Source organism: Pantherophis guttatus, chromosome 2, assembly GCF_059756535.1.
Source record: "Pantherophis guttatus breed Tessera chromosome 2, ASM5975653v1, whole genome shotgun sequence".
Taxonomy (NCBI): Eukaryota; Metazoa; Chordata; class Lepidosauria; order Squamata; family Colubridae; genus Pantherophis; species Pantherophis guttatus.
In genome coordinates, this window is record NC_142064.1 from 163412462 (window position 1) to 163434098 (window position 21637).

Consider the following 21637-nt stretch of genomic DNA (forward strand, 5'->3'; position numbering starts at 1 on the left):
ATGTTTGTTAAAATGATCCTATTACATCTCCAGAATGTCAGCCAGCTGCACTATTTAAGACCTCTCCTTTCTGAGGAGATAGTATGGAAGAACTTCAGTCGGTTCAAATTGTGGTCATTAGGCTAATAATTTGAGATGAAATCCTCTTTGCTTTGAATTGAAAGCTGGATAGACAGGATCCAATGACACTAGTGCCTTTCAATGTCATCTGGGGATGGTGGGGTTGAGCCCAAGGGGGGTAGAAATTTCTTCTCTAGCTCTGCCACTTCTGCATTCGACCTCTGCTTCTCCTGGTTAAAGCAGACAGGAAGAACCAGGGAGGTAGATAATTGCATTCAATGTCTCTTGTGAGGGGAGAATGCCACCAGCCTGAAAGAAGCACTGGTTCACCCACTTCTCAAGGGTTATGCCCTGGGAACAATTATCTATCATTTATGAAGGAGGTTATAAAGAATGGGGCAACAATTAAAGAAATTATACGGCCCACTAGCAGGACTAAAGTCAAATTGGTCACTCTGATAGGTACTTTAAGGAAGTATTGGCCAAGTATAGCATCTTTCAGACTGCCTATTGGGCAAGGAATTGGAAGATCAATTTGTGATGGTTCCACTTTGTAACTGGCTGGGCCAAGTTATGACAGGGAAAGGTCTCACAGAGAGTTGCTCCATTGTGGTGTGCCCCAGGGCTTGATGTTCTCCCCCATTCTGTTTAACATACACATGCAACCTGCTAGTTGAGCTTATTTTAGCAACTAAGGATTTGTATACTTTATTACCATGGACATTATTTTGACTACAGTTCACTCACTTGAGATTTTATATCAAAAGCTGAACTCCAATTTGTCACCTTGGATATGCAAGTAAATTTATGATATCCAGGAATTTGCTTGTTGACCAAATTCTGTAATTTAATTCTGAAAAATGAATCAATAATGCATTTTACAGAATCTTTTGTTATTAGGCAGTTGTAGTTCCTCCACAGAAACTGTAGTATTTATTATTGTGTGGGTGTTTTGAGTACTTTACAGTAACCCTTTTTTCTTTCATGCTGTGGTATGTACAAATAAGTATGATTGTTGCCTTTCTGGGTGTTAATTGCTGTTGGAAGATTCTTCTTGCCCCCAATCCCAACTTTCAACAAGATTTAAAATCCTAATTTCTTGTAACTACATACATACAGAGCTTAGATGGTTTAATATTGAGGACTTGTAGGCAACCATATCAGTTCAGGACAATTAAATACAGGAAGCCCTCAAATTACCATTTTTTGTCTAGTGACCTTTCCAAGTTACATCATTGTAAAAAAACAACTTATGATCATTTTTCACACTTATGACCATTGTAGTATACCCATGGTCACATAATCAAAATTCAGGCACTTGGCAACTGGCACATATTGATGACGGTTGCCATGTCCCGGGGTCATGTGATCATCTTTTGTGCCTGACAAGCAAAGTTAATGGGGAAGCCAGATTTTACTTTACAATCATGTTACTAACAACTGCAGTGATTCACTTAACCACTGTGGCAAGAGAAGTCATCAAATGAGGCAAAACTCACTTAACTGTGTCGCCTAGCAACAGACATTTTGGGTTCAATTGTGGTTGTAAATCAAGGACTAGATTCAATCTATTCATGAAATAATGTACTACAATGTGCCAACTAATAATGAGTGCATGTGGGAGGGGATGGTGTCCACATCTTTATGGTAACCGTAAACATTTTTATTGTAACAATCAAGTCATATGTTTAGTTCTCTGGGAAAAATCCTACTTGCAAAGGTGTTCTTCAAATGTTACAGGAAGGAAAGTTTAAATGAAAGCAGAACATGCAGTTGAATTGTTTAAACTGTTTAAAACTGGGCTGTAGCAAGAATATGTCTTTATTGTTTAAAGGTTTCTTTTCTGTCTTTCTAGTATACTTTGTGCCACATCTTAACAAATATTTTATAACTAATTAAGGCAGCAGAGATAAATGGAGCGGAATGTACCAGTTACCCAAAAGTTTGGAGGTGGGAGGTAAACAAAAATAAGTTGTATTGCACCTCTTAAGAATACAATTCTTGGATTTAATTCAAAATCAGGACAGGAAGTTTGAAGCAAAATACAATCCACAAAAGAAAAACCCTAACAGACATATTTCCAAAAATGATACTGGGCCATAGTTTCTTGAGTCAAATCTGTTATTTCCATTTAAGGTTTTAAGAAAACTGATAAATTATCAGTTTATCATGCCCCATCTCAATCTCAAATTTAATCACTTGATACAGTAAAAAATATCTTTTGCTTCCTTTCCCCCCTACAATAAGTTTTTTCTATAAAATTCTACTCGCCCAACAGACCAGAGAGTCCATTTCACACACGTATTTTAAAACAGAAGTGGCACAATTAAGTCCTAATGAGAATTGTGATAGCTTTTCATACAAGATAAACAGTCCCAATAATTTTGGTACAATTACACCCAATTTGGTTTGGAAATTATAATTCTCTAGAGTGTATTAGCACAATGCTAGAGAAACTGTTTTTGTGGAACATTCCTAACTGAATAATCCAATTTTAATACTGTTTTTAACAAAGCCAAGAAGCAGCAGAGCAAAACTGGAACGGAGTATGACAAAAATATGGTGCTGTATGAACACTAAAAGATAGCTAAAGACTAGCTGATCCAAGTAATATTTCAGACTAACTAGATTACATTTAAGACTAATAATATAGCTGGAAACAGAACACATATTTAAAAGATGTATCTAGATAGATATTTTTCTTTGTTTCATTTTGGGAAAAGATATTAAGATATTGGAATTCCTACCACACTTGTAAATGTTCTCACAAAAAAATGCCTCTTAATATCTGACTAAAATCTTTATTGCTTAAGATTCCAGTGGCTTCATTTATTGAGTTTTCACAAAGTGGATTATTTAAAACCACAATGTATAATTTTCAGAAAGGATGAAAAGTACAAAATAAGCATCCTTTCCAATTTGCCAATTCAAATAAATTGAATGAGAAAAAAAATAAAAAAACGAAAGGGCTTTTAATGCAGAAATGGAGAATAACTTTCTGAAGCTGAGGCTCTTTAGTATCCAAAAGAGATCCTCTAAGAACTTATTAGGAAGTGATGCCTTTTAAAGGAAAGTTTATATAAGGATATTCTTTAAAGCCTGTAGTATAATCTACTATATGGATTTTAAACATAATCTATCAACTCTGATCTTCAATCCATAGTTAGAAGTGAAAATTAAACTCGGCAGGCAGTACAAGGATCAATTAAACTGAGTTTTTACAGATTCTGGTTGAGGCAGTTCAATTCTGTAAAAATCTGTGCCTTTGGTTTCCCTCTGCTGTGTCTTGTCCAGACGACTGAGTTAGCTTTTTAAAAATTAAATTTGTGGTATCAGCTACCAAAAATAAATGATCCTTACAAAATGGATACTTGTTCCTGCCTGAGGCACTCGGTGTGAGTGGATTCAGACCTCAGGTGTTTTCTTCAGTTTGAGATAAGGCTGGAGACAGAGCACATTTTTTATGTTCTCAGATTGAAATGGTTCTAATAAATTGGATGGATAGACAGAATACTGGAAAATATTGAAAACCTCCCATGTGGATTTTAGACTCAAGCAGATAAGGTCTGAACCTGTTGCAGATTTCCCCAATATAAAGGAAACATTTTCCTTGAAAAGAGCCCTGGTTAACTCCGGAATCCAAAGATGCCTTTGATATATCCTGTAAGACCACTCTTTGCTTTCTGCTCTACTTTATCTTCCAGGGGTGGGAAAGTGACGTGGTTGAGAGCCAGATCAAAAAATAAAGGCTTGCATGGAATTGGCTGGAATTCTGGAGGGAAATGCACCAGAGTTGCTTGCTTGCTGACAAGAGAAGGATCCAGGCAGAAAATCTCAAATCGTTCAGAAAGTGGCTTGATAATAAAGGAAGATAAACAGGAACAAAAATTAGTTCATTTGGAAAACGTTTGCTACTTAATCCTCTACTTTTAAGATTTTTCAACCTGCCCAATCTGCACATTTCTCTAATAAATGATCTTCAACTTCCTAAACTCCACAGCTAGCATGGTTATGGTTGAGAAGAATTCTGAGAATTGAAGTCCACACCTGGAACTTGCCATGGCTGGAAAACCTAGTTCTAGTCTAATGACAGAAATATCTAACTTTCTGGATAATGCATTCAAGGCAATGAAGTAGGTACATCCATTATGGATGTATGAATAGTTGCTGAGGAAACCTCAGAAAATTATTCAAATCTATTGTGGAAATACTATTATGCTAGCAAATGCAGAAGAGAAAACTAAATGTTAAGTATAAGTTTCTAATGGAGTTGCAAATACCTGGTTAATATTAGGACTAAGCAATGATGCACTAAATGTTACCAGAAAGCTGTTCTGTTTTAAAGAAACCCAATTATGATTAAGGTGATCCCCAACCTATGACCATTCATTCAGCAACCATTCCAAGTTGCAAAGGCACTGAATGAATGATGGTTATGACCGGTTCTTGGACTTACAGCCACCCCAGCAGCTGGCAGACACGACTGTGATTTGGATGCTTGGCAATTCTTTTGCACTTATGAGCGCTCCACAATCACATGACTGCCATTTGCAATCTTCCCTACCAGCTTCCCTATAAAGTCAATGGGGAACTGGAAGGGAAAGTCGCAAGTCATTGGGGGTGTGTGTGTCAGTCTTCTACACCTGCACACACACAACCAGCCACTCTGGCCTTGTGCTGCACTGACCCCTTCACAACCCTCTCTAAGCCTCCCTCGCACTTGCTGACCTACATGGCACCATCCCTGATCCACACAAAGAAAGAGGTGGGAGATGGAAAAATATCAGTCTCCCATATAGTAGTCTTGATCAAGATTTCCCCCAGCTTCAATTAGCATAAAGAAAAAATAGAAGAGCCACTACATGTAATATTTTATAATATCATGCACCTAAATCTTCAATTTTCAAAAATCTCTTAGACTTTTTTTTGCCAAGTTCATGCTGTAAATCTTTTCTCTGAAATTATGCATAGGCTATGAATAGAAAAAATGCACAGACAGAACATACTCGTGATTCCTACGGATGTCTCTAATGTTTAGGGAGCCCTACGGATGTCTCTAATGTTTAGGGAGCTTACTAAATTTCTGGGTATTTTTAAAATTCATTATTCTAATGTTAACTCTGCAAAAACAAAGCAGCACAATTAAGGAGGCACTCTGTTGTTGTTGTTTGTGTTCTCCCTGATTGTTTTTGAGCTTCTTTTCCATCAAATCCATTGTTTTGTATGATTCTATGCCAAAAAAAATAAACCAGAAAACTTTCTAAACAAATAGGGACAATTAAAGATTTCTGTCATCATATTTCTAATATATGTAATTGAAATTATATATTGACACTCTATAACATAAGAAATTAGGCTCCTTCTGAAATTGTGCTTTTATTGCATACACAGAAAGTTGCTTACCTTGCCATCTTTGACCTGGGATGGAGATTCTACCTCATGACTGTCATCAGCATCTGAAAGAATCAGAGAAGTATTTGAGGAAAATGCATTTACTAGCAATTAAACCAGAACAAGAACATAAGGCTACATTTTAAAAATGTGAACAATGAAATTGTCTATAAATTATGATAATGCTTATCTCCAAACTTTCTCCTTAAAATGTAAATGTTGCATGGTATCCATTTTTACCCTGCCCCAAATCTAATTGTATAACCTAATTGTATTGTTGTATGTCACTCAGAGTTGCTTCTTGTGAGATAGGTGGACATATGAGATAGATAGATAGATAGATAGATAGATAGATAGATAGATAGATAGATAGATAGATAGATAGATAGATAGATAGATGATAGATAGATATAGAGACAGACACAGAGATAGAATATAGTATACTATTATAGAGACAGGTCAAGGAATGGTTGGTTCCAATCCAAGTCTGACACAGGAATGAGTATGTCATACATACTTATGTTAAGTGAAGTGCATAGGCTTACGCTAATAAATTTAGATAAAAGTTAAGTTATAGAGAAAAAGCTATAAGCATCAAAGGAAAAAAAGACACATATTTGAGCAAATGAATAGATGACAATGGTGAAATTTACAAAGAGCAATACATCAGAGGAGAGAACAGAAGGTCAACAGACTTCAAAAGGAGGTTGCCTTCAATCTCTGAGGTACTTATGACTCTGAAGAATATCAGAAGTTAATTATCTTGGTGGCAGAATTCTGGTTAGAAAGGAGGAGTTTTAGGTGTGAAAGGATGAACAGAAGTGGACAGAATATGCAGCAGTGAAGGTAACAGATGAACAGATCATGAACCAATATTATCTAAGAGTCAAAGGGAAAAGGCTTTATCCTCCCAGTGGTCTACAGAGAAGCAATACAGCTTGACAGGGGAGTGAATATAAAAAAATTGGATTGTGGCAAAGATGTTTTAAAGTCTAATTTATAACTTTAATTTAGACCGAGCCTATATTTCTTCCCTATCAGCTGTTGGGCAATGATTACTTTTTCTTTCCAGAATTGCCCAGTCAAGCCACTGAAAAAATAAAGCTATAGAACCACGTTTTAAAAAAAGGAAAGTCCTTCATAGCCATTCCTGCCTTCCATTCTGAAATGTTTGCAGACCCCGCCTCTTGAATCTTGAAAGCATTTCCCCATGAATACTGTGTATGTAGGAATCTGGAAAGCCACACTCACCTAATATGGCAGCTGCTTGCAAGGAGTATTTTTCTGCATTTACTTGAGTAATCAGATCCTGAACATCAGGTAGCTCCTATTTAATTCAGACCAATTCCATAAAAGATATATTACTTAGTAAAGTTTCATTTTCCCTCCATGTTCATTCCCCCCCCCCAAACTAGATTTGCTAATGTTTCTTTCTTTTTCATTGTTAGGAAAATAAAAGGAGTATTAAATACATATGCCCTTTTGAGTTGCCAAATACAAATATATGTAGTATAATAACTCTCTTTCTCATTCTCGCTCTCTCTCACACACAGACACATCATCTAATGAAAGACAAACCCAAATAATTTGATTTTATAGTCTTAAAAACGGGCAATCGGTCCTAAATTTATTTCAACGAATGAATCAGAACTGTACATTACAGTTAGCAGAATCTAATCAATTTAAATATGTATGCCCTCCATTACATCACCTTAGAATTGTTAATGCATACTTCATAATTTGTTTCCTACCTTTAAGTTGCTTTTTTTAGTCCCTGCTTTAGCCTGAACTTCAGTGGCGTATTTCAGCACTCGATCATACAAAACAAGAGCTTCACTCCATTTTTTCACCAGGACATATGACTGTGCAATGAAAAAGCATCTAGGAGGAACAGAAGACCATACCAAGTAGATTGGTAAACTATGGCTCAATTAACTCTTAAGTATCAATTCTCTATGACAGGGGTTTTAAACTCATGGCCCGTGGGCTGGATGCGTCACGCTAGCTACCCCCTCCTGGTTTAGCGAAGGGGGAAAGTTGTGATACGTCACATGACATGAGTTTGACACCCCTGCTCTATAAGCACAATTTTCTTGAAACTATTCACACCCAGTCTTTCCCACTTTATATCCCCCTCTCTGAACTGTCTTGAGGAACTATGTCAGGGAGGGGGAGAAACAGTGAAATGGTTGTTTCTACAGAAATAACTGGAACATTTCCTACAATTCTGAACTCATTACAGGTAATCCTCGATTTACAACCACAATTGAGCCCAAAATTTATGTTGTTAAATGAGACATTTGTTAAGTGAGTTTTGCCTCATTTTATGACCTTTCTTGACTTGGAATAGCACAAATATATTTTGCCGCTCATTACACTATTGTTCGGATCCAAGCCACTGTATGATTGTGATTGCTTAACTGTGACTGAACAAGTAACTTTGTTTGTCTGGGAATTACCGGTAAGCCTTATACACCAAGGTCTTTATTCCTATTTCCTTCAGGTAGCTTTTATCTTCTTCTAGGCCAGGAAGTTGTTGCAATTCTGCCAGATTCTTCAAGTGTGATCAAAATGAGAAGACCAAAAAAAAAAAAAAAAAAAAAAAAGCCCTTAAATGTAAATAAACTTTACAACAAACAGTATAAATATTTTATCCAATTAAATAAATTTGACAATGGTAAACCAGCAATAATTTCATTTAATCAGCACTATTTGCTTAACAAACTGAATCAATAGTACAGAAATGAATAGAGCATTGTTTTCAAATACCGTAATCTCTTTACAAGATAACACCCTTTATCTGCTGTCCAAAAAAATAACCTGCAATTATTAAAATTATTTAGGAAGCAACTTTGTGTGATCCTTAAAAGTAAGGTATATGTTTATTATATGTAGTGGTCATGAAAATATTATTTTGCATGAAGCAAAATTTCAGAAAACCTCTTTATTTTCAACACTTCTACCGTGTTTTTAATGGAGGAATAGGTTCTGATGCTAACAATTTGCGCGCCCTGTCTGACTTGCATTTCCAATTTAATAGCACACCTTTTCCCGATCTACTTTGCAATCACCTTGTTAGAGATAAAAGAAAACTGGAACCATAAACCTCTCCTTTCCACTGCTAAATCACTCCTTACATGCTTACCTGCAAGATGATGTCATAAAGGCGTATCAAATCCTGAGGTCGAGGAACACGCTTGCCATCTTCCTCGGGCTGCTGCTGACGAAGGAGTGCCTTCTGTAGTGCCTTTGCCATGCTCTCATTGCGCTTGATTGCTGTAGACAGCTTGATGTAGGTCAGGTAACTGGAAAGCAGAGTATTAAAAACTGCATTATTACTAACAGTCATTTCAGATTTATTTGAATATATACAAAGCTGTTAATAGATGATGAGCTGGGCAGACAAGAGAGTGAGATGACACCCAAACGGTCCTACTATTTGTCCTGAATGACAAATAGTAATCTAACCGTCATGCATTTCTAGAAAGGCTCTTTACCTGTGCAGATACTGAATATTACTGACTTTTCCAGAATCTATTTCCAAAGTGTGATCCCGTTGCTTCTGTAGGAAACAAAACATTAGGTGTAATTTATTTATTTTAGAAAAGAATATCTGGATGCAAATAAAACTGAGGGATAGCTGCAGTTTATTATAGCTTCACAAAGGATCAAGTGGGACCTAGCATCAAATAGTTCTTCAAGCAGACTCAACAATGATTTTATTTATATCCTGCCTTTCTAACCAAAGGAGAGACAAATGCACAAACTTTCTACTTTATGGCCCACCTGATCTGGCTTCAGCTCTTCGCGAACGGCTTGTATTGCATCCCGGCACTCACTCAGTAAAGATTCAAACAAACGTTCTTTAGTTTCTTCTTCTTCTGCCTAAATAAAGTAGCACAGAAACATATATAATCTTTTCAATCACTGAAATCAAAAGAGGCTAAAACTTACATTAACAATTGCAACCAGTGAGTCTTACAAACATGTTGTATTATATGCAACATTAGTGAAACTGTTATTACTTAGTGATAAACTGTGGAGATTAAATCTGTTTTATATTTCTATGATATAACAGAAGGGGCACAATTGAGCTCTTCAGATTACAACAACAACAACAACAACAACAACAACAAAACAGAAAACCTTCCAAAGTGATTCTGTTAATATTTCCTAAATTTAATAGAGTGTGAACCAATAAACAAAACCAACATCTTCCACTTCATACAATCATGGCATAAAATAGTGCAGGGAGAATATTGGCAAGAACACCCAAAATCATATATTATTTGGTAAAGAGTTCCATCTCATATTCTCTATCAATAAGCCACACTATGATCTCCCTCTAATTTGGTTCAATTCAATTTTATTTTGGAGTTTTCTAAAATGCAGTTCCTATTCTAATGCTTAAAACTGTAATTTATTACCACCAGACTGTCAGGAATCTTTTTGTTGTTGATAACCTACAGTTTTATTTGCCCTCCTTTCTCCCACTAAAAAAAAAAAACAACCTTCAAAGTCAACAGCACTATTTTCTGTGACAGATTAAGGACAGGAAACTGATTGATCTCTGTGGATACTTTTCCTGCTTAGTAATCTAAGATTGGGAAGAAACATTCCCAAAGTTAGAATAGCCTTAGGTATTCATTAGCATTTTATAATACGCAACACTTTTGTCAGATTAAAATTACTCAAGATCTATTGTTAAAAGATTATGTGTTTGGATATATTCTACAGTTCAATTATTTAGAATTTTGACTACTCTGAGCGGATCTCCAGAAAAAATGCTAGAATATGAGATTCACAATTTTAGGGCAGATTTTATTTTTTTAAATTGCTTTATATTTATTTATGCCTCCAATGTTTAACTGGATTAATACAATGTAAAAGTAAGCCTCTAATTTTCAAAGAACTCAGGGGAAGTTAAGTTTTCTAATTTGAATAATCAGAGACAGGTCAGACTAGTTTGGTTGCTCCACCTGTGAGGCCATTTCAACTTCAAACATGCGAAGGGGAAATGCCAGAATAGTAACGCTGAAACAAAAGGAAATGAGGTGGAATTTTATTATTTTACTTAAATAAAAATGAATTTATCTTCCTTTTCTAACACAGTTATTTATCTTCTAAGATACCTTGAAAGGAAGAGTTAGAAAACATTCAGGATTTTGTAGCATATGCTGCTTTGATTCATTCCCAAGTCACAGGCAAGAGACTGCACCACAGCACATGAATTTAAGACTTTGAAAAAGGTACAGTAACAGAAGAGTTAAATAACAGCATATTACTCAATAATCCGAACTGAGAGTACAATGTTCTTGGACAAGATTAAGAGTTTCGACAAGTAACTTAAGCTTCCTGGGTCACAAGCTGTTACTTTTTTAAATATGGAATTTATGAATTTCAATTTTCTGCTTGAAAAAACACCAAAAGCATTATTTGTTCACATGTCCCAGGGTGATGTTCAATACCATCCCTATAAACCAGGAATGAGCAAGACATGGCCCAGTCTTTTCCCATTACAATATTTGGTCGCAAACAGCCAAGTGACAGCTGTATTCTTATTACTTCGTATCATGAACCGTTACCCCCATTTTTAGACAAAGGTTTTGGTTCCTAATACTGCTTTGTTACCTGGAGCACTCACTGTAATATATCAATAAACAGCTTCTAAGCGTCTTTTACACAAACAAGCCAAGTACTTTTTTTTCATTTTATTGTGTTAAATTGTTCATTTTCACCACACCCTATTTTGGTTTTTTTTTTTTTTTAAAAAAAATTGAATTAATTTTCAATTAGTCTATGATGACAATAAAATAAACTGAACTGGCATGATTTCTTGCCCATATTCAGTGACAAATGAATTTAAATACATAACAAATTATATTTAAATTTCCTCCTTTGTATAGAAATCAGAATATAATAGTGTAGCTACCAAATTCACATGACCATAGGACCCTGCTTAAGAGTTAAAATCACAGGTTTCAGGAGAGTTTACTTACTTGAGTTATAGCTGCTTCAGTATCTGCCAACCCCAACAGAAAGATTCTCACTTTGTCTATTTTCACAGGCACAGTTCTTCCCCTCCATTCCACCTCACTCATAGTGGCTGCCTGCTTTGCTCGAGTCTGTGTGATTAATGACTAGAAAACAGGGAAATTTTGGTTTGGCGCTCTAATGAAAAACATTTATTTCTCACAATACATATTTCTCACTGTATGCAATAAGTAATATACAACTGTAAACTATGAAAGTTTAAGTTTCAAGTTATTGCAATCACAAATCATGATCAAATCAATAACTGGAAAACATGTTCTTAAAGTGATTTTATACATATAAAATTAAAAAGAAGCCTTTGCCTCAGATTAAAAGATTAATCAAGGTTGTTGGGAAGCATAAGGTCTTGGGGACACTGTCATATCTTTCAAAGATTTCCAAAAAGGTACTTCTTGGCAAACATCAACATACAGATTTACTGGATGGCCTACTGAAGTGGAGGAAAGGCTGGAAGTTTGCTTTGGGTGTTCTCAGATACAGAAAGGCAAGTTTGAAAGGCAAGTTTAAGTATAAGATTTTAAGCATGGTGCCATAATACTTAGTGGAGAGCAAGGTTTTTCTGCAGCTCCAAAGCATTTCCAGGACAAACTCCTAGGGGAGACTATTACTACCAAGAGTATGTAAGCCTCACAAATAAATGTATGAAGGGCACTGTATGAAGTTGTATATATGTAACTATTGGCAAGAAACTGAAGTGGAAAATGAGAAATGCATTGTCCAATCTCAATCCACAAAAGTACAAGCTTTAAAATGATGAACTATTCTGTTAGCAGTTGCTACGAGCAGATAAAATACTAGCTCAAATTCTATGTCACATGAAGATGACATTAAACTATACAGCACATCGCTTTTTCAACTGCAGCCCAAATACTTCCTTTCTTTTAAAATACAGTGGACAGCAATGCAACAGTGTTTTCATGCAAGGACTAAATTTCTGCTGCAATTTATATAATTTGCAAAATGGCAAAATCACACAAATGGTACCATTTGGGGCAGCACAAAAATGATAATTTTTAATATTAAACAAATGAATTAATCAGATAGGGGAAACAAAAGAAATATTTTTAGAACTACCCACAAGGAAGACCCAACTTTATTTTAAACAGATAGTATTTGATTTATAGAAGAAAATGAAGACATTAATTGTACAATTATTAGTTTCCCATCTCTCCTGTTATTCTTCACAGAACCAGAATCTGTGGCCCTCTAGGTTTTTTAAAACTGCAATTCTAGTCACCTCCGACTACTGCTGCTGTGACAGTGGAGAGTTACAGGTTTTTTAACTCTACGATCAGGTTAAAAATTAGCTTTTGTGTTTTTAAAATAATTTCAAAGTATTATTTTGTAAGATAATTTTGAATTTTGGGTTTTTACACTGTATTTTAGATTTCTTAAAAAGAAAAGTGACATATCAGTTAAAATCAGGCATCAGTAGCCATTTTTCCAAAAGGGAAAAGTGTGAGATTAATTACCTCTAGTTTTTCAGCAAGGAGACCTTCAGTACCTCCAGTCCTCAGCCTCATTTGCATTAGCTCACTAATAGCAGACTGGTCACCTAAGAAACAAGGGACAGAATTCAATTAGCCTGTCATCCAGCACAATTTCTCACTTAACAAAAACGCACTGCAAAACTTCAAGAAAGCTCACAGCACAGGGGAATGAGAGCATCACAATGGCATATATTTTAACCTACTTAAATAAGCAAGAATATGCAAGAAACTAAGAGTATCAGTATATAGTTAGCTGCTATCTATACATCACACCAAAAATCTTAAGAGAAGGGCCACACATATCCAAATTATGTATTTAATACTGTATATCTAAATATTAACATTTTGGTCTGTAATATATATTAAAAATATTTGCATTATTATGCAAATCAAAGAATTGCCTTGGAAAGATGGGTGGGCATAGTTTAATCAATAAAGAAAATTGTAATCTGCAGCAAAAGACAAAAATGTGACGGAAGGTTTCTTAGTAGTCTTCCATAAAAGTTGCCTTTTTTTTCTTTTGCAAGAAGGAAAAGATGTTGGTTTTTTATTTGGATAAATGAAGAGAACATGTTAAGAATCCCATTAATAACTGTCACCTTGGACATTTGCATGCTCTTCTCAAAAAGTATGAAAGCTTGGATTTGTTTAAATTAATATAAATATCACACTGAAAAATATTCTGCATTCAATCTTACTAATGCATTAATTTCACAGGCGATTGTATAAGAATAGTGGAGTCCCTGATGCTCTCTGAGCTTGGTTGTTTTCTTGCATATATTTCATTACACAGCTAGGTAACATCTTCAGTGCTAGAAAGAAGTGGGGTTTGCTCTACGTAGCTTACCTTGTCAACGTTGGTAGGAGTGTATGAGAATAATAATTATTAAATTCACTCAATATATTTTTCTTCTTGATTTACTTACCAATATTATAAGCGCAATAACGAATATTTGGAGAGATTTCTTCCACACGCTGATTATATAATATTGCCTGCTCTTCTGTGAAAGCACTAGCCAGCTTTTCATAAATGGTTCTGCAAAAGGAGGTTGAAAGCAAATAGTCAGTACTTTACAGTATTAAAAACCATTTCTTTCTATTTGAGGGGTTACTGTAAAAATACTGAGCTTTTAAGCTTCATCACTAGGCTATGCAGAAACAAAATGTATTACATGGATTTTAAAAAGTTCAAGAAAAAAAAAATGTTACATCCAGAAAAATCTGAATGAGAAAAAACTGTTTAATAGACAATGGACATAGAAATAAAAAAAATTGAAACTCACTTGCACTTGTTGAAAGCCTCCATTGCTGCCTTCCATTCCTGATGTTCAAATCGAAGCATACCTGTAAGGTAAGCTGTGTATGCCTATAAGAAAAATGAAGATGGATGATAAGTAGTGCAAGTAGTGCAAAAATAAAATCTAATAAATAAATAAATAACTGTATGGTAGCCTACTGCCTTTGGATTTTTCCATAGCAGCTATTAGTAAATACCAGGAAATATACCAATATCAAGTACAAATAAGTATGCTATTTATTTTCATGAAAATAGAGTTCAAATTGTTATTACTACTTAGACAATATTTTTTCAGACACCTGTCTAAAATGAAAATGTACGCAGACTACGAGTTGTTTTTCCACAGGAAATAGTAGTGGTGGAATATACTCTTTTTAGTTAGTTTGCTAGAAGAAATAAACGACTCCTGGGCAAATATTCATATTACTTCATATTACATTAATAAGACATGCAAAAGTTCCATCAAAATATCCTGACCCTGAAACTGATTATTCTGACTGCAGAATGGCTTAATGAGTTTCAAGGATAGTGTCTTGTACAACCCAAATGATTAACATTTGAAACGTAAGTTTTTATAAGGTTGGGTTTTTTCTTCCTCTTTTTTGCATATTAAGTAACACAGCAGAAGGTTGGCCCTTCTGAAAACAGTTTATGAGTTGTGTCCAAACAGACTGTCTATAATAAGCTTTTTTCTTTTCTTTCTGTATTCTTCACTGGAGCTTTTATTATCTACAATTTAGATCCAATTGTCCACTAAGAAATTAACTCTAGTGCATTTTCTCTGCCTTTCTAGGAAAGTTTTAAAAACTAGTCCTAACCTGAGCTTCCAGCTTTGTCTTGGCATCCACCCGGCTACTTTCACAGAGATGTTCTAGTTCCTCAGCATGTTTTACTGCTTTGCGTAGGCGAGATAACAAATGAAAACGTTTGCGTGGTTCTGTGTTAGCTTCTTGCTTGAGCTGCATTGCATAACTCCAGGCTCTTTCAGCATCCATAAGAATCAGGAGTAAATATCTATAGCATAAGGTCAATTAAAAATTATTCAAAGCACTTATAATTTCCCTTGAGAATTTCAACAGAAATACAAAACAAATGCATCTGTTCCTATACTTCTGCCCCAATCAGGCATCTTGTTTAAAGCCAATTTCAAAGTCCCTTTCTACCAAGTGATTGATTATATTTACATCACACCCTCTCTTCAGAATTCCTGGTGAAGGACATTTCCACAAGCCTTCTTTTATCCTTACAATCCTGGGAAGATCAACTTTGCCTTTCCTCACCTATTATCTTGATGGATTTTGACAGTACATTTATATATACATCAATAATATTCTAGAAGTACAGTATTTCTGATACTGTATCCAGAGGACATGCATTTTGGACAACAGTGTAGCACTAAGTGTGAAGGCAAAATTTACCAGTCTCAATACTTCATTCTAGCACACTAGCACAGAAACTGGAATGCTTATTATATGGAAACGAAACAACTTCAAACACACTAAAATGTTTTAAAACACCTACATCATTTCTAAGATTTGCTTCAGGAACACAAAAGTAGTTTTCTTTGTAAAGTAACTGTATTTTTCTGTATCTGAGAGTGTTCAAAGACACTGTACAATTTATTTTATCAACGTTTCATAATTTAATACAATTTTGGAATTTGGTTAACCTCTCTTTTGCTCAGGATGCTGTCCCCATCTTTTTCTATGAGGACAGAAGAAAGCTAAAGAGACCGGATTCCCATCTCCAACTCAAAAATGGAAGGCAGAAATAGGTTAGCTTGCTTGACCTCCAAACATAACACAAAGTCTGTGTTCAGAGTTTCTAGGAGAAATAGAGGCTAGACCTCCTGACTTCATCTTTGCATTCCAAATTTATTCTTGGAAATTGAGGCTTGTTACAGTTCTGTAGTTTCTCCAGGCAACAAAAGGCTATACAAACTGTACAGTTGGATATAAATGCAAAGGTATGCAAGAGATCTTTCTGTTCATGGACTAGGAGAGGGAACGTGCATCTGCAAAAGAAATTTGATAAATCAGATGACCCATTCTGCTGGGTTAAAAAGAGGGTGCTAGATACAGCCCTTTATATCTTGCAGTTAATAGAACCTTCCAGTACCTGTTGTCAGATAATAGCTCTTCTGTTATTTTTTTCCCCGTGAACTTGTGCCTATTTCCCATCTTGAAGTTAAGAGTTTTTCTGAGCCTCCTTAGTCGACGGGAGCAATAACCTCTTCAAGGGGTGAAGAGAAAAGAAACGGTTAATTCTTATTCAGAGTAATATTTGCTTTCAATCTACTTTCCCTACCCTCCCATGTATGCCTGATTCCCAGTGATATTAAAGACAAAACAGTTAGCATTGGTATCTAACTCATTCTACTTTTAATTTCTTCTCTAAAATCAGCTGCATCATTTGTAACTATTGAAATAAGCATTTTTTATTAATAAAACAAAGGCATTTCTTGTTCAACTGTTAACTTCTATGATTATTCCTTGCATACTAACCTATATCTCTGAAAATCACCATGACGTAGGCCATGTTGCTGTTGTGATTCTTTAATAATCTGAAGAACTAAAAGACTTGTTAAGGAAACTTCCAACAATATAACTTATACAGTTAAATCATATAAAATATACATTTTACTATTTTTAAAAATTCAAATATAACAGGTTAGTGACTGTTTCTGAGCGTGATTATAATGGAATATCAGCTGGATGACAAAGATTTTCCTGCATTCATATTCTAAGCCTAAACCTTTCTGTTGCCTGTTTGGCTTTGGAATAAAACAGCTACAATTTTACCAACCCTGAGATATGTTATTTAAAACCTGATGCAATTTTAAAGTAATGATTTACTATTGAACTTGGAAATTAATAGAATTACTGTATACTGTATTTGCTATTACTAACTAGATTCAGTGGCAAGATAATATAAATGTATTTCTAATTGTGACTTCAAAATCACTACCCAAACATAAACTATACAATCTGAGAAAGTCAAAAATTTCTAGAATTAGATTAACATTATATATCACTGTTGTGTCCACTAATTAAAGTTGTACAGTAATTGTCATTAGAATATTCACAAAATTTATAAAATTAACATTTCAGGTTCACATTATTTCTGTGTACCATTTTATTTTACAATTGGACGGCATAACTTAACTGTATCATTCTCTAAAACATAAGTTTTTGAAACTTGTTATCTGTTATATAAATTTCACGTTATCATGAAAGATCTATAAACAGAAATATGGTTGCTTACTCAACAAGTTTCTGACATGGTCCATGCAAATACCTGATATTTTGCCTCCTCCACTTTTCAATTACGAGTTTAGTTTAAAAATCCAGTTGCTCTGTTTTACAAACCAGAGTGTCTGCGTACCTATTACCTATATATAAGATCCCAAACTTGGCTAATGAGTTATTCCATGCAATGTTTTGCAAAAGAAAAACAAAAACAAATGCGGTTTCACATTGTAACTAATTAATTGTAGCACATCTTAGAGCTAAGGGAAGCCTCTAACCTCCAATATGCCTTGGACTATATATTTCCCTTATGTTAATTTCAGTCAAATCCACTTGAAAGTCAGCGAAATAAATCGATCGTCACTACCCGAAATTCGGGAAGACAAACCAATTAGGAATTATACGCGAAGTTCGGAAGCTTCTCAATGCAGAAGCCGAAGCCTGAGAAGGGCTCGCCCTTTGCCTCCTTAAGTGACACGTCCCCATTAGCGCTCTCCCCTCCAACGCGCCGGTAGGATACTCTCCAGGCCCAGGCTATCTCCGAGGCCACCGGACTTGGGTTTTTCATTCTCCTTGTTATCCTCTAGGGCTGCCATGGAACTAGCGCCGCCGCTACCACCGGTACCACGGCCGCCGCCGCCGCTCCCGGGCACCTGCCGCTCAGCCGCCATCTTGTGCCTGTTCCGCTTGGGACGTGAAGCATCACGGGACAGGAAGTGGCCACGCTCACGAGCTGTCACCACTGAGGCTGACGGGACGGTGGAGGACACGCGCATGCGTGTTTGGAAAGCGGCTCCTGGAATAGACGCCATAATTTGACTTGCTCGCTTGCTTGCTGGCCCTCCGGGTTTAAATGCAAGGGTATACAAGTCGGAGATTTTAAAGGCAAAGCACCAAATGTGCTTGCTAGGGCGCGCCGCAGGCTGGATATGCTCTGGGGTCGCCGAAAAGATGAAGATATAAGGAGTGTCTGTGAAAGTCGGGACATTGAAAGGAGCGCCTTTCAATTATATTATAAAATGCTTTGATAATAGGGTTGGGCTGCCTGTGGTTTTTCAGGTGTTGTTGAACTGCTAAACCATGCAGACCAGGATAAGGCTGATGGAGATGGGAATTGGGGTGGGAATTCAAGAAATCAGGGCTGCAGTTTTGCCATTCATTTTTTTCCCCATGGAAAACTGCTCCTAGTTTTTTGCCTGTTGAACCTTGTAAAGGAGCACAAGACTTTGAATGTGTGTATTTGTGTGTGTGTGTGTGTGTTTTTGTGTGTGTGTGGTTGCTAAGCTGAACAAAATTGCTATGGAGCCTACCAGCCTCGAAATTGAAATAATACATCGTAATAAATAATACAGAAAGAAGGCAGTTGTGCTTGATCTGAGTTAGTCAATAAATCACATCAATTTGATTTACCTGTAGATGTTGGTTTTTTCAATTTTTAAAGAAAACTGATGAGATCATTTTATTTCATGAAGGATTTGTGCAATAGTTAATCCGCGGGTGAGGGGGTGGTTGTACAAACTGAAATAATAAATTAGTATTAGTTAAGTGTGTTGTGTTCATTTCTGCTTTATATTCTTTCCGAAAGACGGAATTAAATTTTAGCATACTGTATCCTGGTGTTCAAACAGAGGGAGTCTTACTTTGGAAAATTTACAGCTGCAAAAGCACCTGAGTAGTTTTATTAATTTACAAGGGAACATCTGGTCAATTGCTGAATTACAATGCAATAACGTTATTATGATTATTCATCAATTAAAAAGGAAACTAAATTTTGAGGCAGCAAATAAAAATTGTATTAAAACTTGATTATAAAATTGATTTGTTAATGTTGCCTGAAACAAGCATCTTGTAGTAGACTTGTGCCCAGCAGACAGAGAGTCCTTTTTACAATGGGTAGTTCCAATTACAGTGGCAATTGGGACTGGAATTTCTGTTGCTAATTGATGCGGTCATAATCTATGACTTTATTGCTTAGCGATGACAATCCCTACAGTCCTACCAGAGTTGCTTTTGTTAACTGAATGCCATATTTGTTAGGTGAGGCTAGCTTTCCACAATCAAACCCAGTGGGGAAACCAGAAGGAAGTTGCAAGTTCCAGACTGGCAGGCAGATAAGTGGCTGCTGCCAGATGGAGGAAGGAAAAGGATACGTAAAGGTATGAGAGAGGGTCTTCAGGGGTGCATGAGATACAGGTTAGGGTGTGTGTTTAAGGTGACCAGATTTTAACATTGGTAAAGAGGGACACCATTGACCGGGGGGGAGGGGGGGAGGGCACTAGTCAAAAATAACTTATTCAGCCCTCTGAGTAGCCCATGTGCACAAAAGGACTACCCAGAGGGCTGAAAAAAGTGATTTCTGACAGGTCCTCGCACTTTTGACCGGTCTTCGCACTTATGATTGATCATCATTTATGCCCATGCAGCATTCTTAACAACCATGTCACTCATTTCACAACTGCTTCTCTTCACCATGGTGACAAGATAGAGCAAAAACGTAAAATGTGAGGACAGTCGTAAGTTTGAGGACTGGTCAAAAGTGCGAGGACCAATAACTTTTTCAGCCCTCTGAGTAGTCCATATGCATAAAAGGATACAGCAATAGAGAGGGATGAAGGAAGGGAAGGGAAATTAGAGTAGGAGTGAGGGTAAGAGAGGGAGGAAGAGAGGAGAAGAAGGAGAAAGGAAGAGGAAGTAGAGAGGAGAAGAAGAGGGGGGGAAGAGAAAGTAAGAAGGAAAGAAAAGAGAGGTGGTAGGTTTGAGGAGAAAGATTGCTGTACAATAAAAAAGATGAAAGGGAAGAAAACCAACCCCAAATAAATATTAAGATATTAAGATAAAGAATGAATTGTTAAACTTTAAAGAATAAAAGAGAACAAATATGAATAAATAGCAATGATTAGAAACACACATACAAACATACAATGTATTTTCTTTGAACAGAGTATTTGGCTGGTTCACAAATTTAAACAGTGTTTAGTCATTTCAATTAAATTTACAATTTCTGTATTTCCTTTTTGCCATATTTATTCATCTATTTTTTAAAAAAACCAATATTACCCTTCATCCTCATCTCTAATCTTAATCAAATTCAATTTTTCCCTTCTATTCCCTTCTATCCTCACATTGGTTAATTATGTAATTATGTAATACAGTTGTTTAATACAAATTCAACATTTTAATATAAATCAGTTATATAACTATCTTTTTTGTATATTAATCAATATGAACATGAATATTCCAATTATTTCCATGCAATCCAATTTCTTACAAATTAATTAATTATATTTACCAATAATAATAAACCAAATAATTTCCCCCATATATTCCTCCAAACCACAACTTAACCATTTTTGCTTTCAACACAATATACAATTAATAGTATCTCAATTATTACAATTCCCTAGTTAAACAGAGCTTTTATTCTTTGGTGTTTTAAAATCTTGAACCTCCTCTTTTGCCCTAAATTTCCCATTGTTTGCAGTTTTGCACCTACTTTTTTGGTGAGGAAAAAGAAAAAGAAATCTCTCTGCCTCATTTTGTCACGTTGCAGTAAAGACCCTGCTTTACTTTCAGTTTCGATTTTTCAGCATAGCTAGGGGAAAAAAACATTTGCTCCAGCAATTTACCTCTTTGCAGCTAGCTGGCAACAGAGCCCTCAACAAAACAGCTGAGAGCAAATCAGCTGAGAGTCGGGAGGCTGATCAAATCAACTTATGGTAATTAACCTATGCTGAAGCTGAAAGGGGCTGTTTTTTCTATTTTTGCAGGCACCAGTCTACTCATTTGTTTTCTTTTAACACTGATCAGCTGTAGGGCGGCCCTTTGAAGCCCCGCGGCAAGAATTTAAACAGTTTTTTTCCCTCTAGCCATCAGCTGGGACTCAGCAATAGATTGGGAGTGGGCGGGGTAAGCGAACGGGGACCAGCGATCCAACAGAGGCAGAGGGTGAGGGTGAGTGAAAACCATATATTCCTTTCGCGTTCTCCTGCCGTTCCCTAGCTTGTCGTGCATTCTTTCCAAAAATTGGGACTTTTTTAAAATGCCGCAGGACGTGGGACAAATTGTTATAAATCGGGACTGTCCTGCCAAAAGCGGGA

General features: G+C 36.0%; 1 protein-coding gene across 2 annotated transcripts; it reads right to left on the reverse strand.

The window, feature by feature from the left end:
• Positions 1–1863: 1863 nt before the first annotated feature.
• On the reverse strand, positions 1864–20320 carry SRP68 (signal recognition particle 68). 2 transcript variants are annotated; one of them, XM_034408611.2, is made up of 16 exons: positions 18061–20320; positions 16797–16863; positions 16411–16524; positions 15111–15306; positions 14279–14361; positions 13922–14031; positions 12978–13060; positions 11451–11591; positions 9238–9336; positions 8949–9013; positions 8597–8756; positions 7911–8005; positions 7203–7332; positions 6703–6778; positions 5464–5516; positions 1864–3914 (listed from the first exon to the last, which is right to left on the reverse strand). In XM_034408611.2, exons 1-16 carry the CDS (start codon positions 18350–18352, stop codon positions 3687–3689), a joined length of 1992 nt encoding a protein of 663 aa, XP_034264502.2. In that variant the 5' UTR covers positions 18353–20320; the 3' UTR covers positions 1864–3686. The 2 variants fall into 2 exon arrangements, with proteins under 2 accessions (XP_034264502.2, XP_087743322.1); XM_087887196.1 differs by having other exon boundaries at positions 16797–16855; positions 18061–18251.
• Between the last annotated feature and the right edge of the window lie 1317 nt (positions 20321–21637).

Excerpts from the sequence above, each read along its gene's own strand:
- SRP68 (XM_034408611.2), bottom strand. The coding sequence starts at position 18,352 with ATGGCGTCTATTCCAGGAGCCGCTTTCCAAACACGCATGCGCGTGTCC. Across the intron at positions 9,014-9,237 it reads AAGAGCTGAAGCCAGATCAG|AAGCAACGGGATCACACTTT; the intron begins GTGGGCCATAAA and ends TGTTTCCTACAG. Across the intron at positions 7,333-7,910 it reads TTGGTGTATAAGGCTTACCG|ATGCTTTTTCATTGCACAGT; the intron begins GTAATTCCCAGA and ends TGTTCCTCCTAG.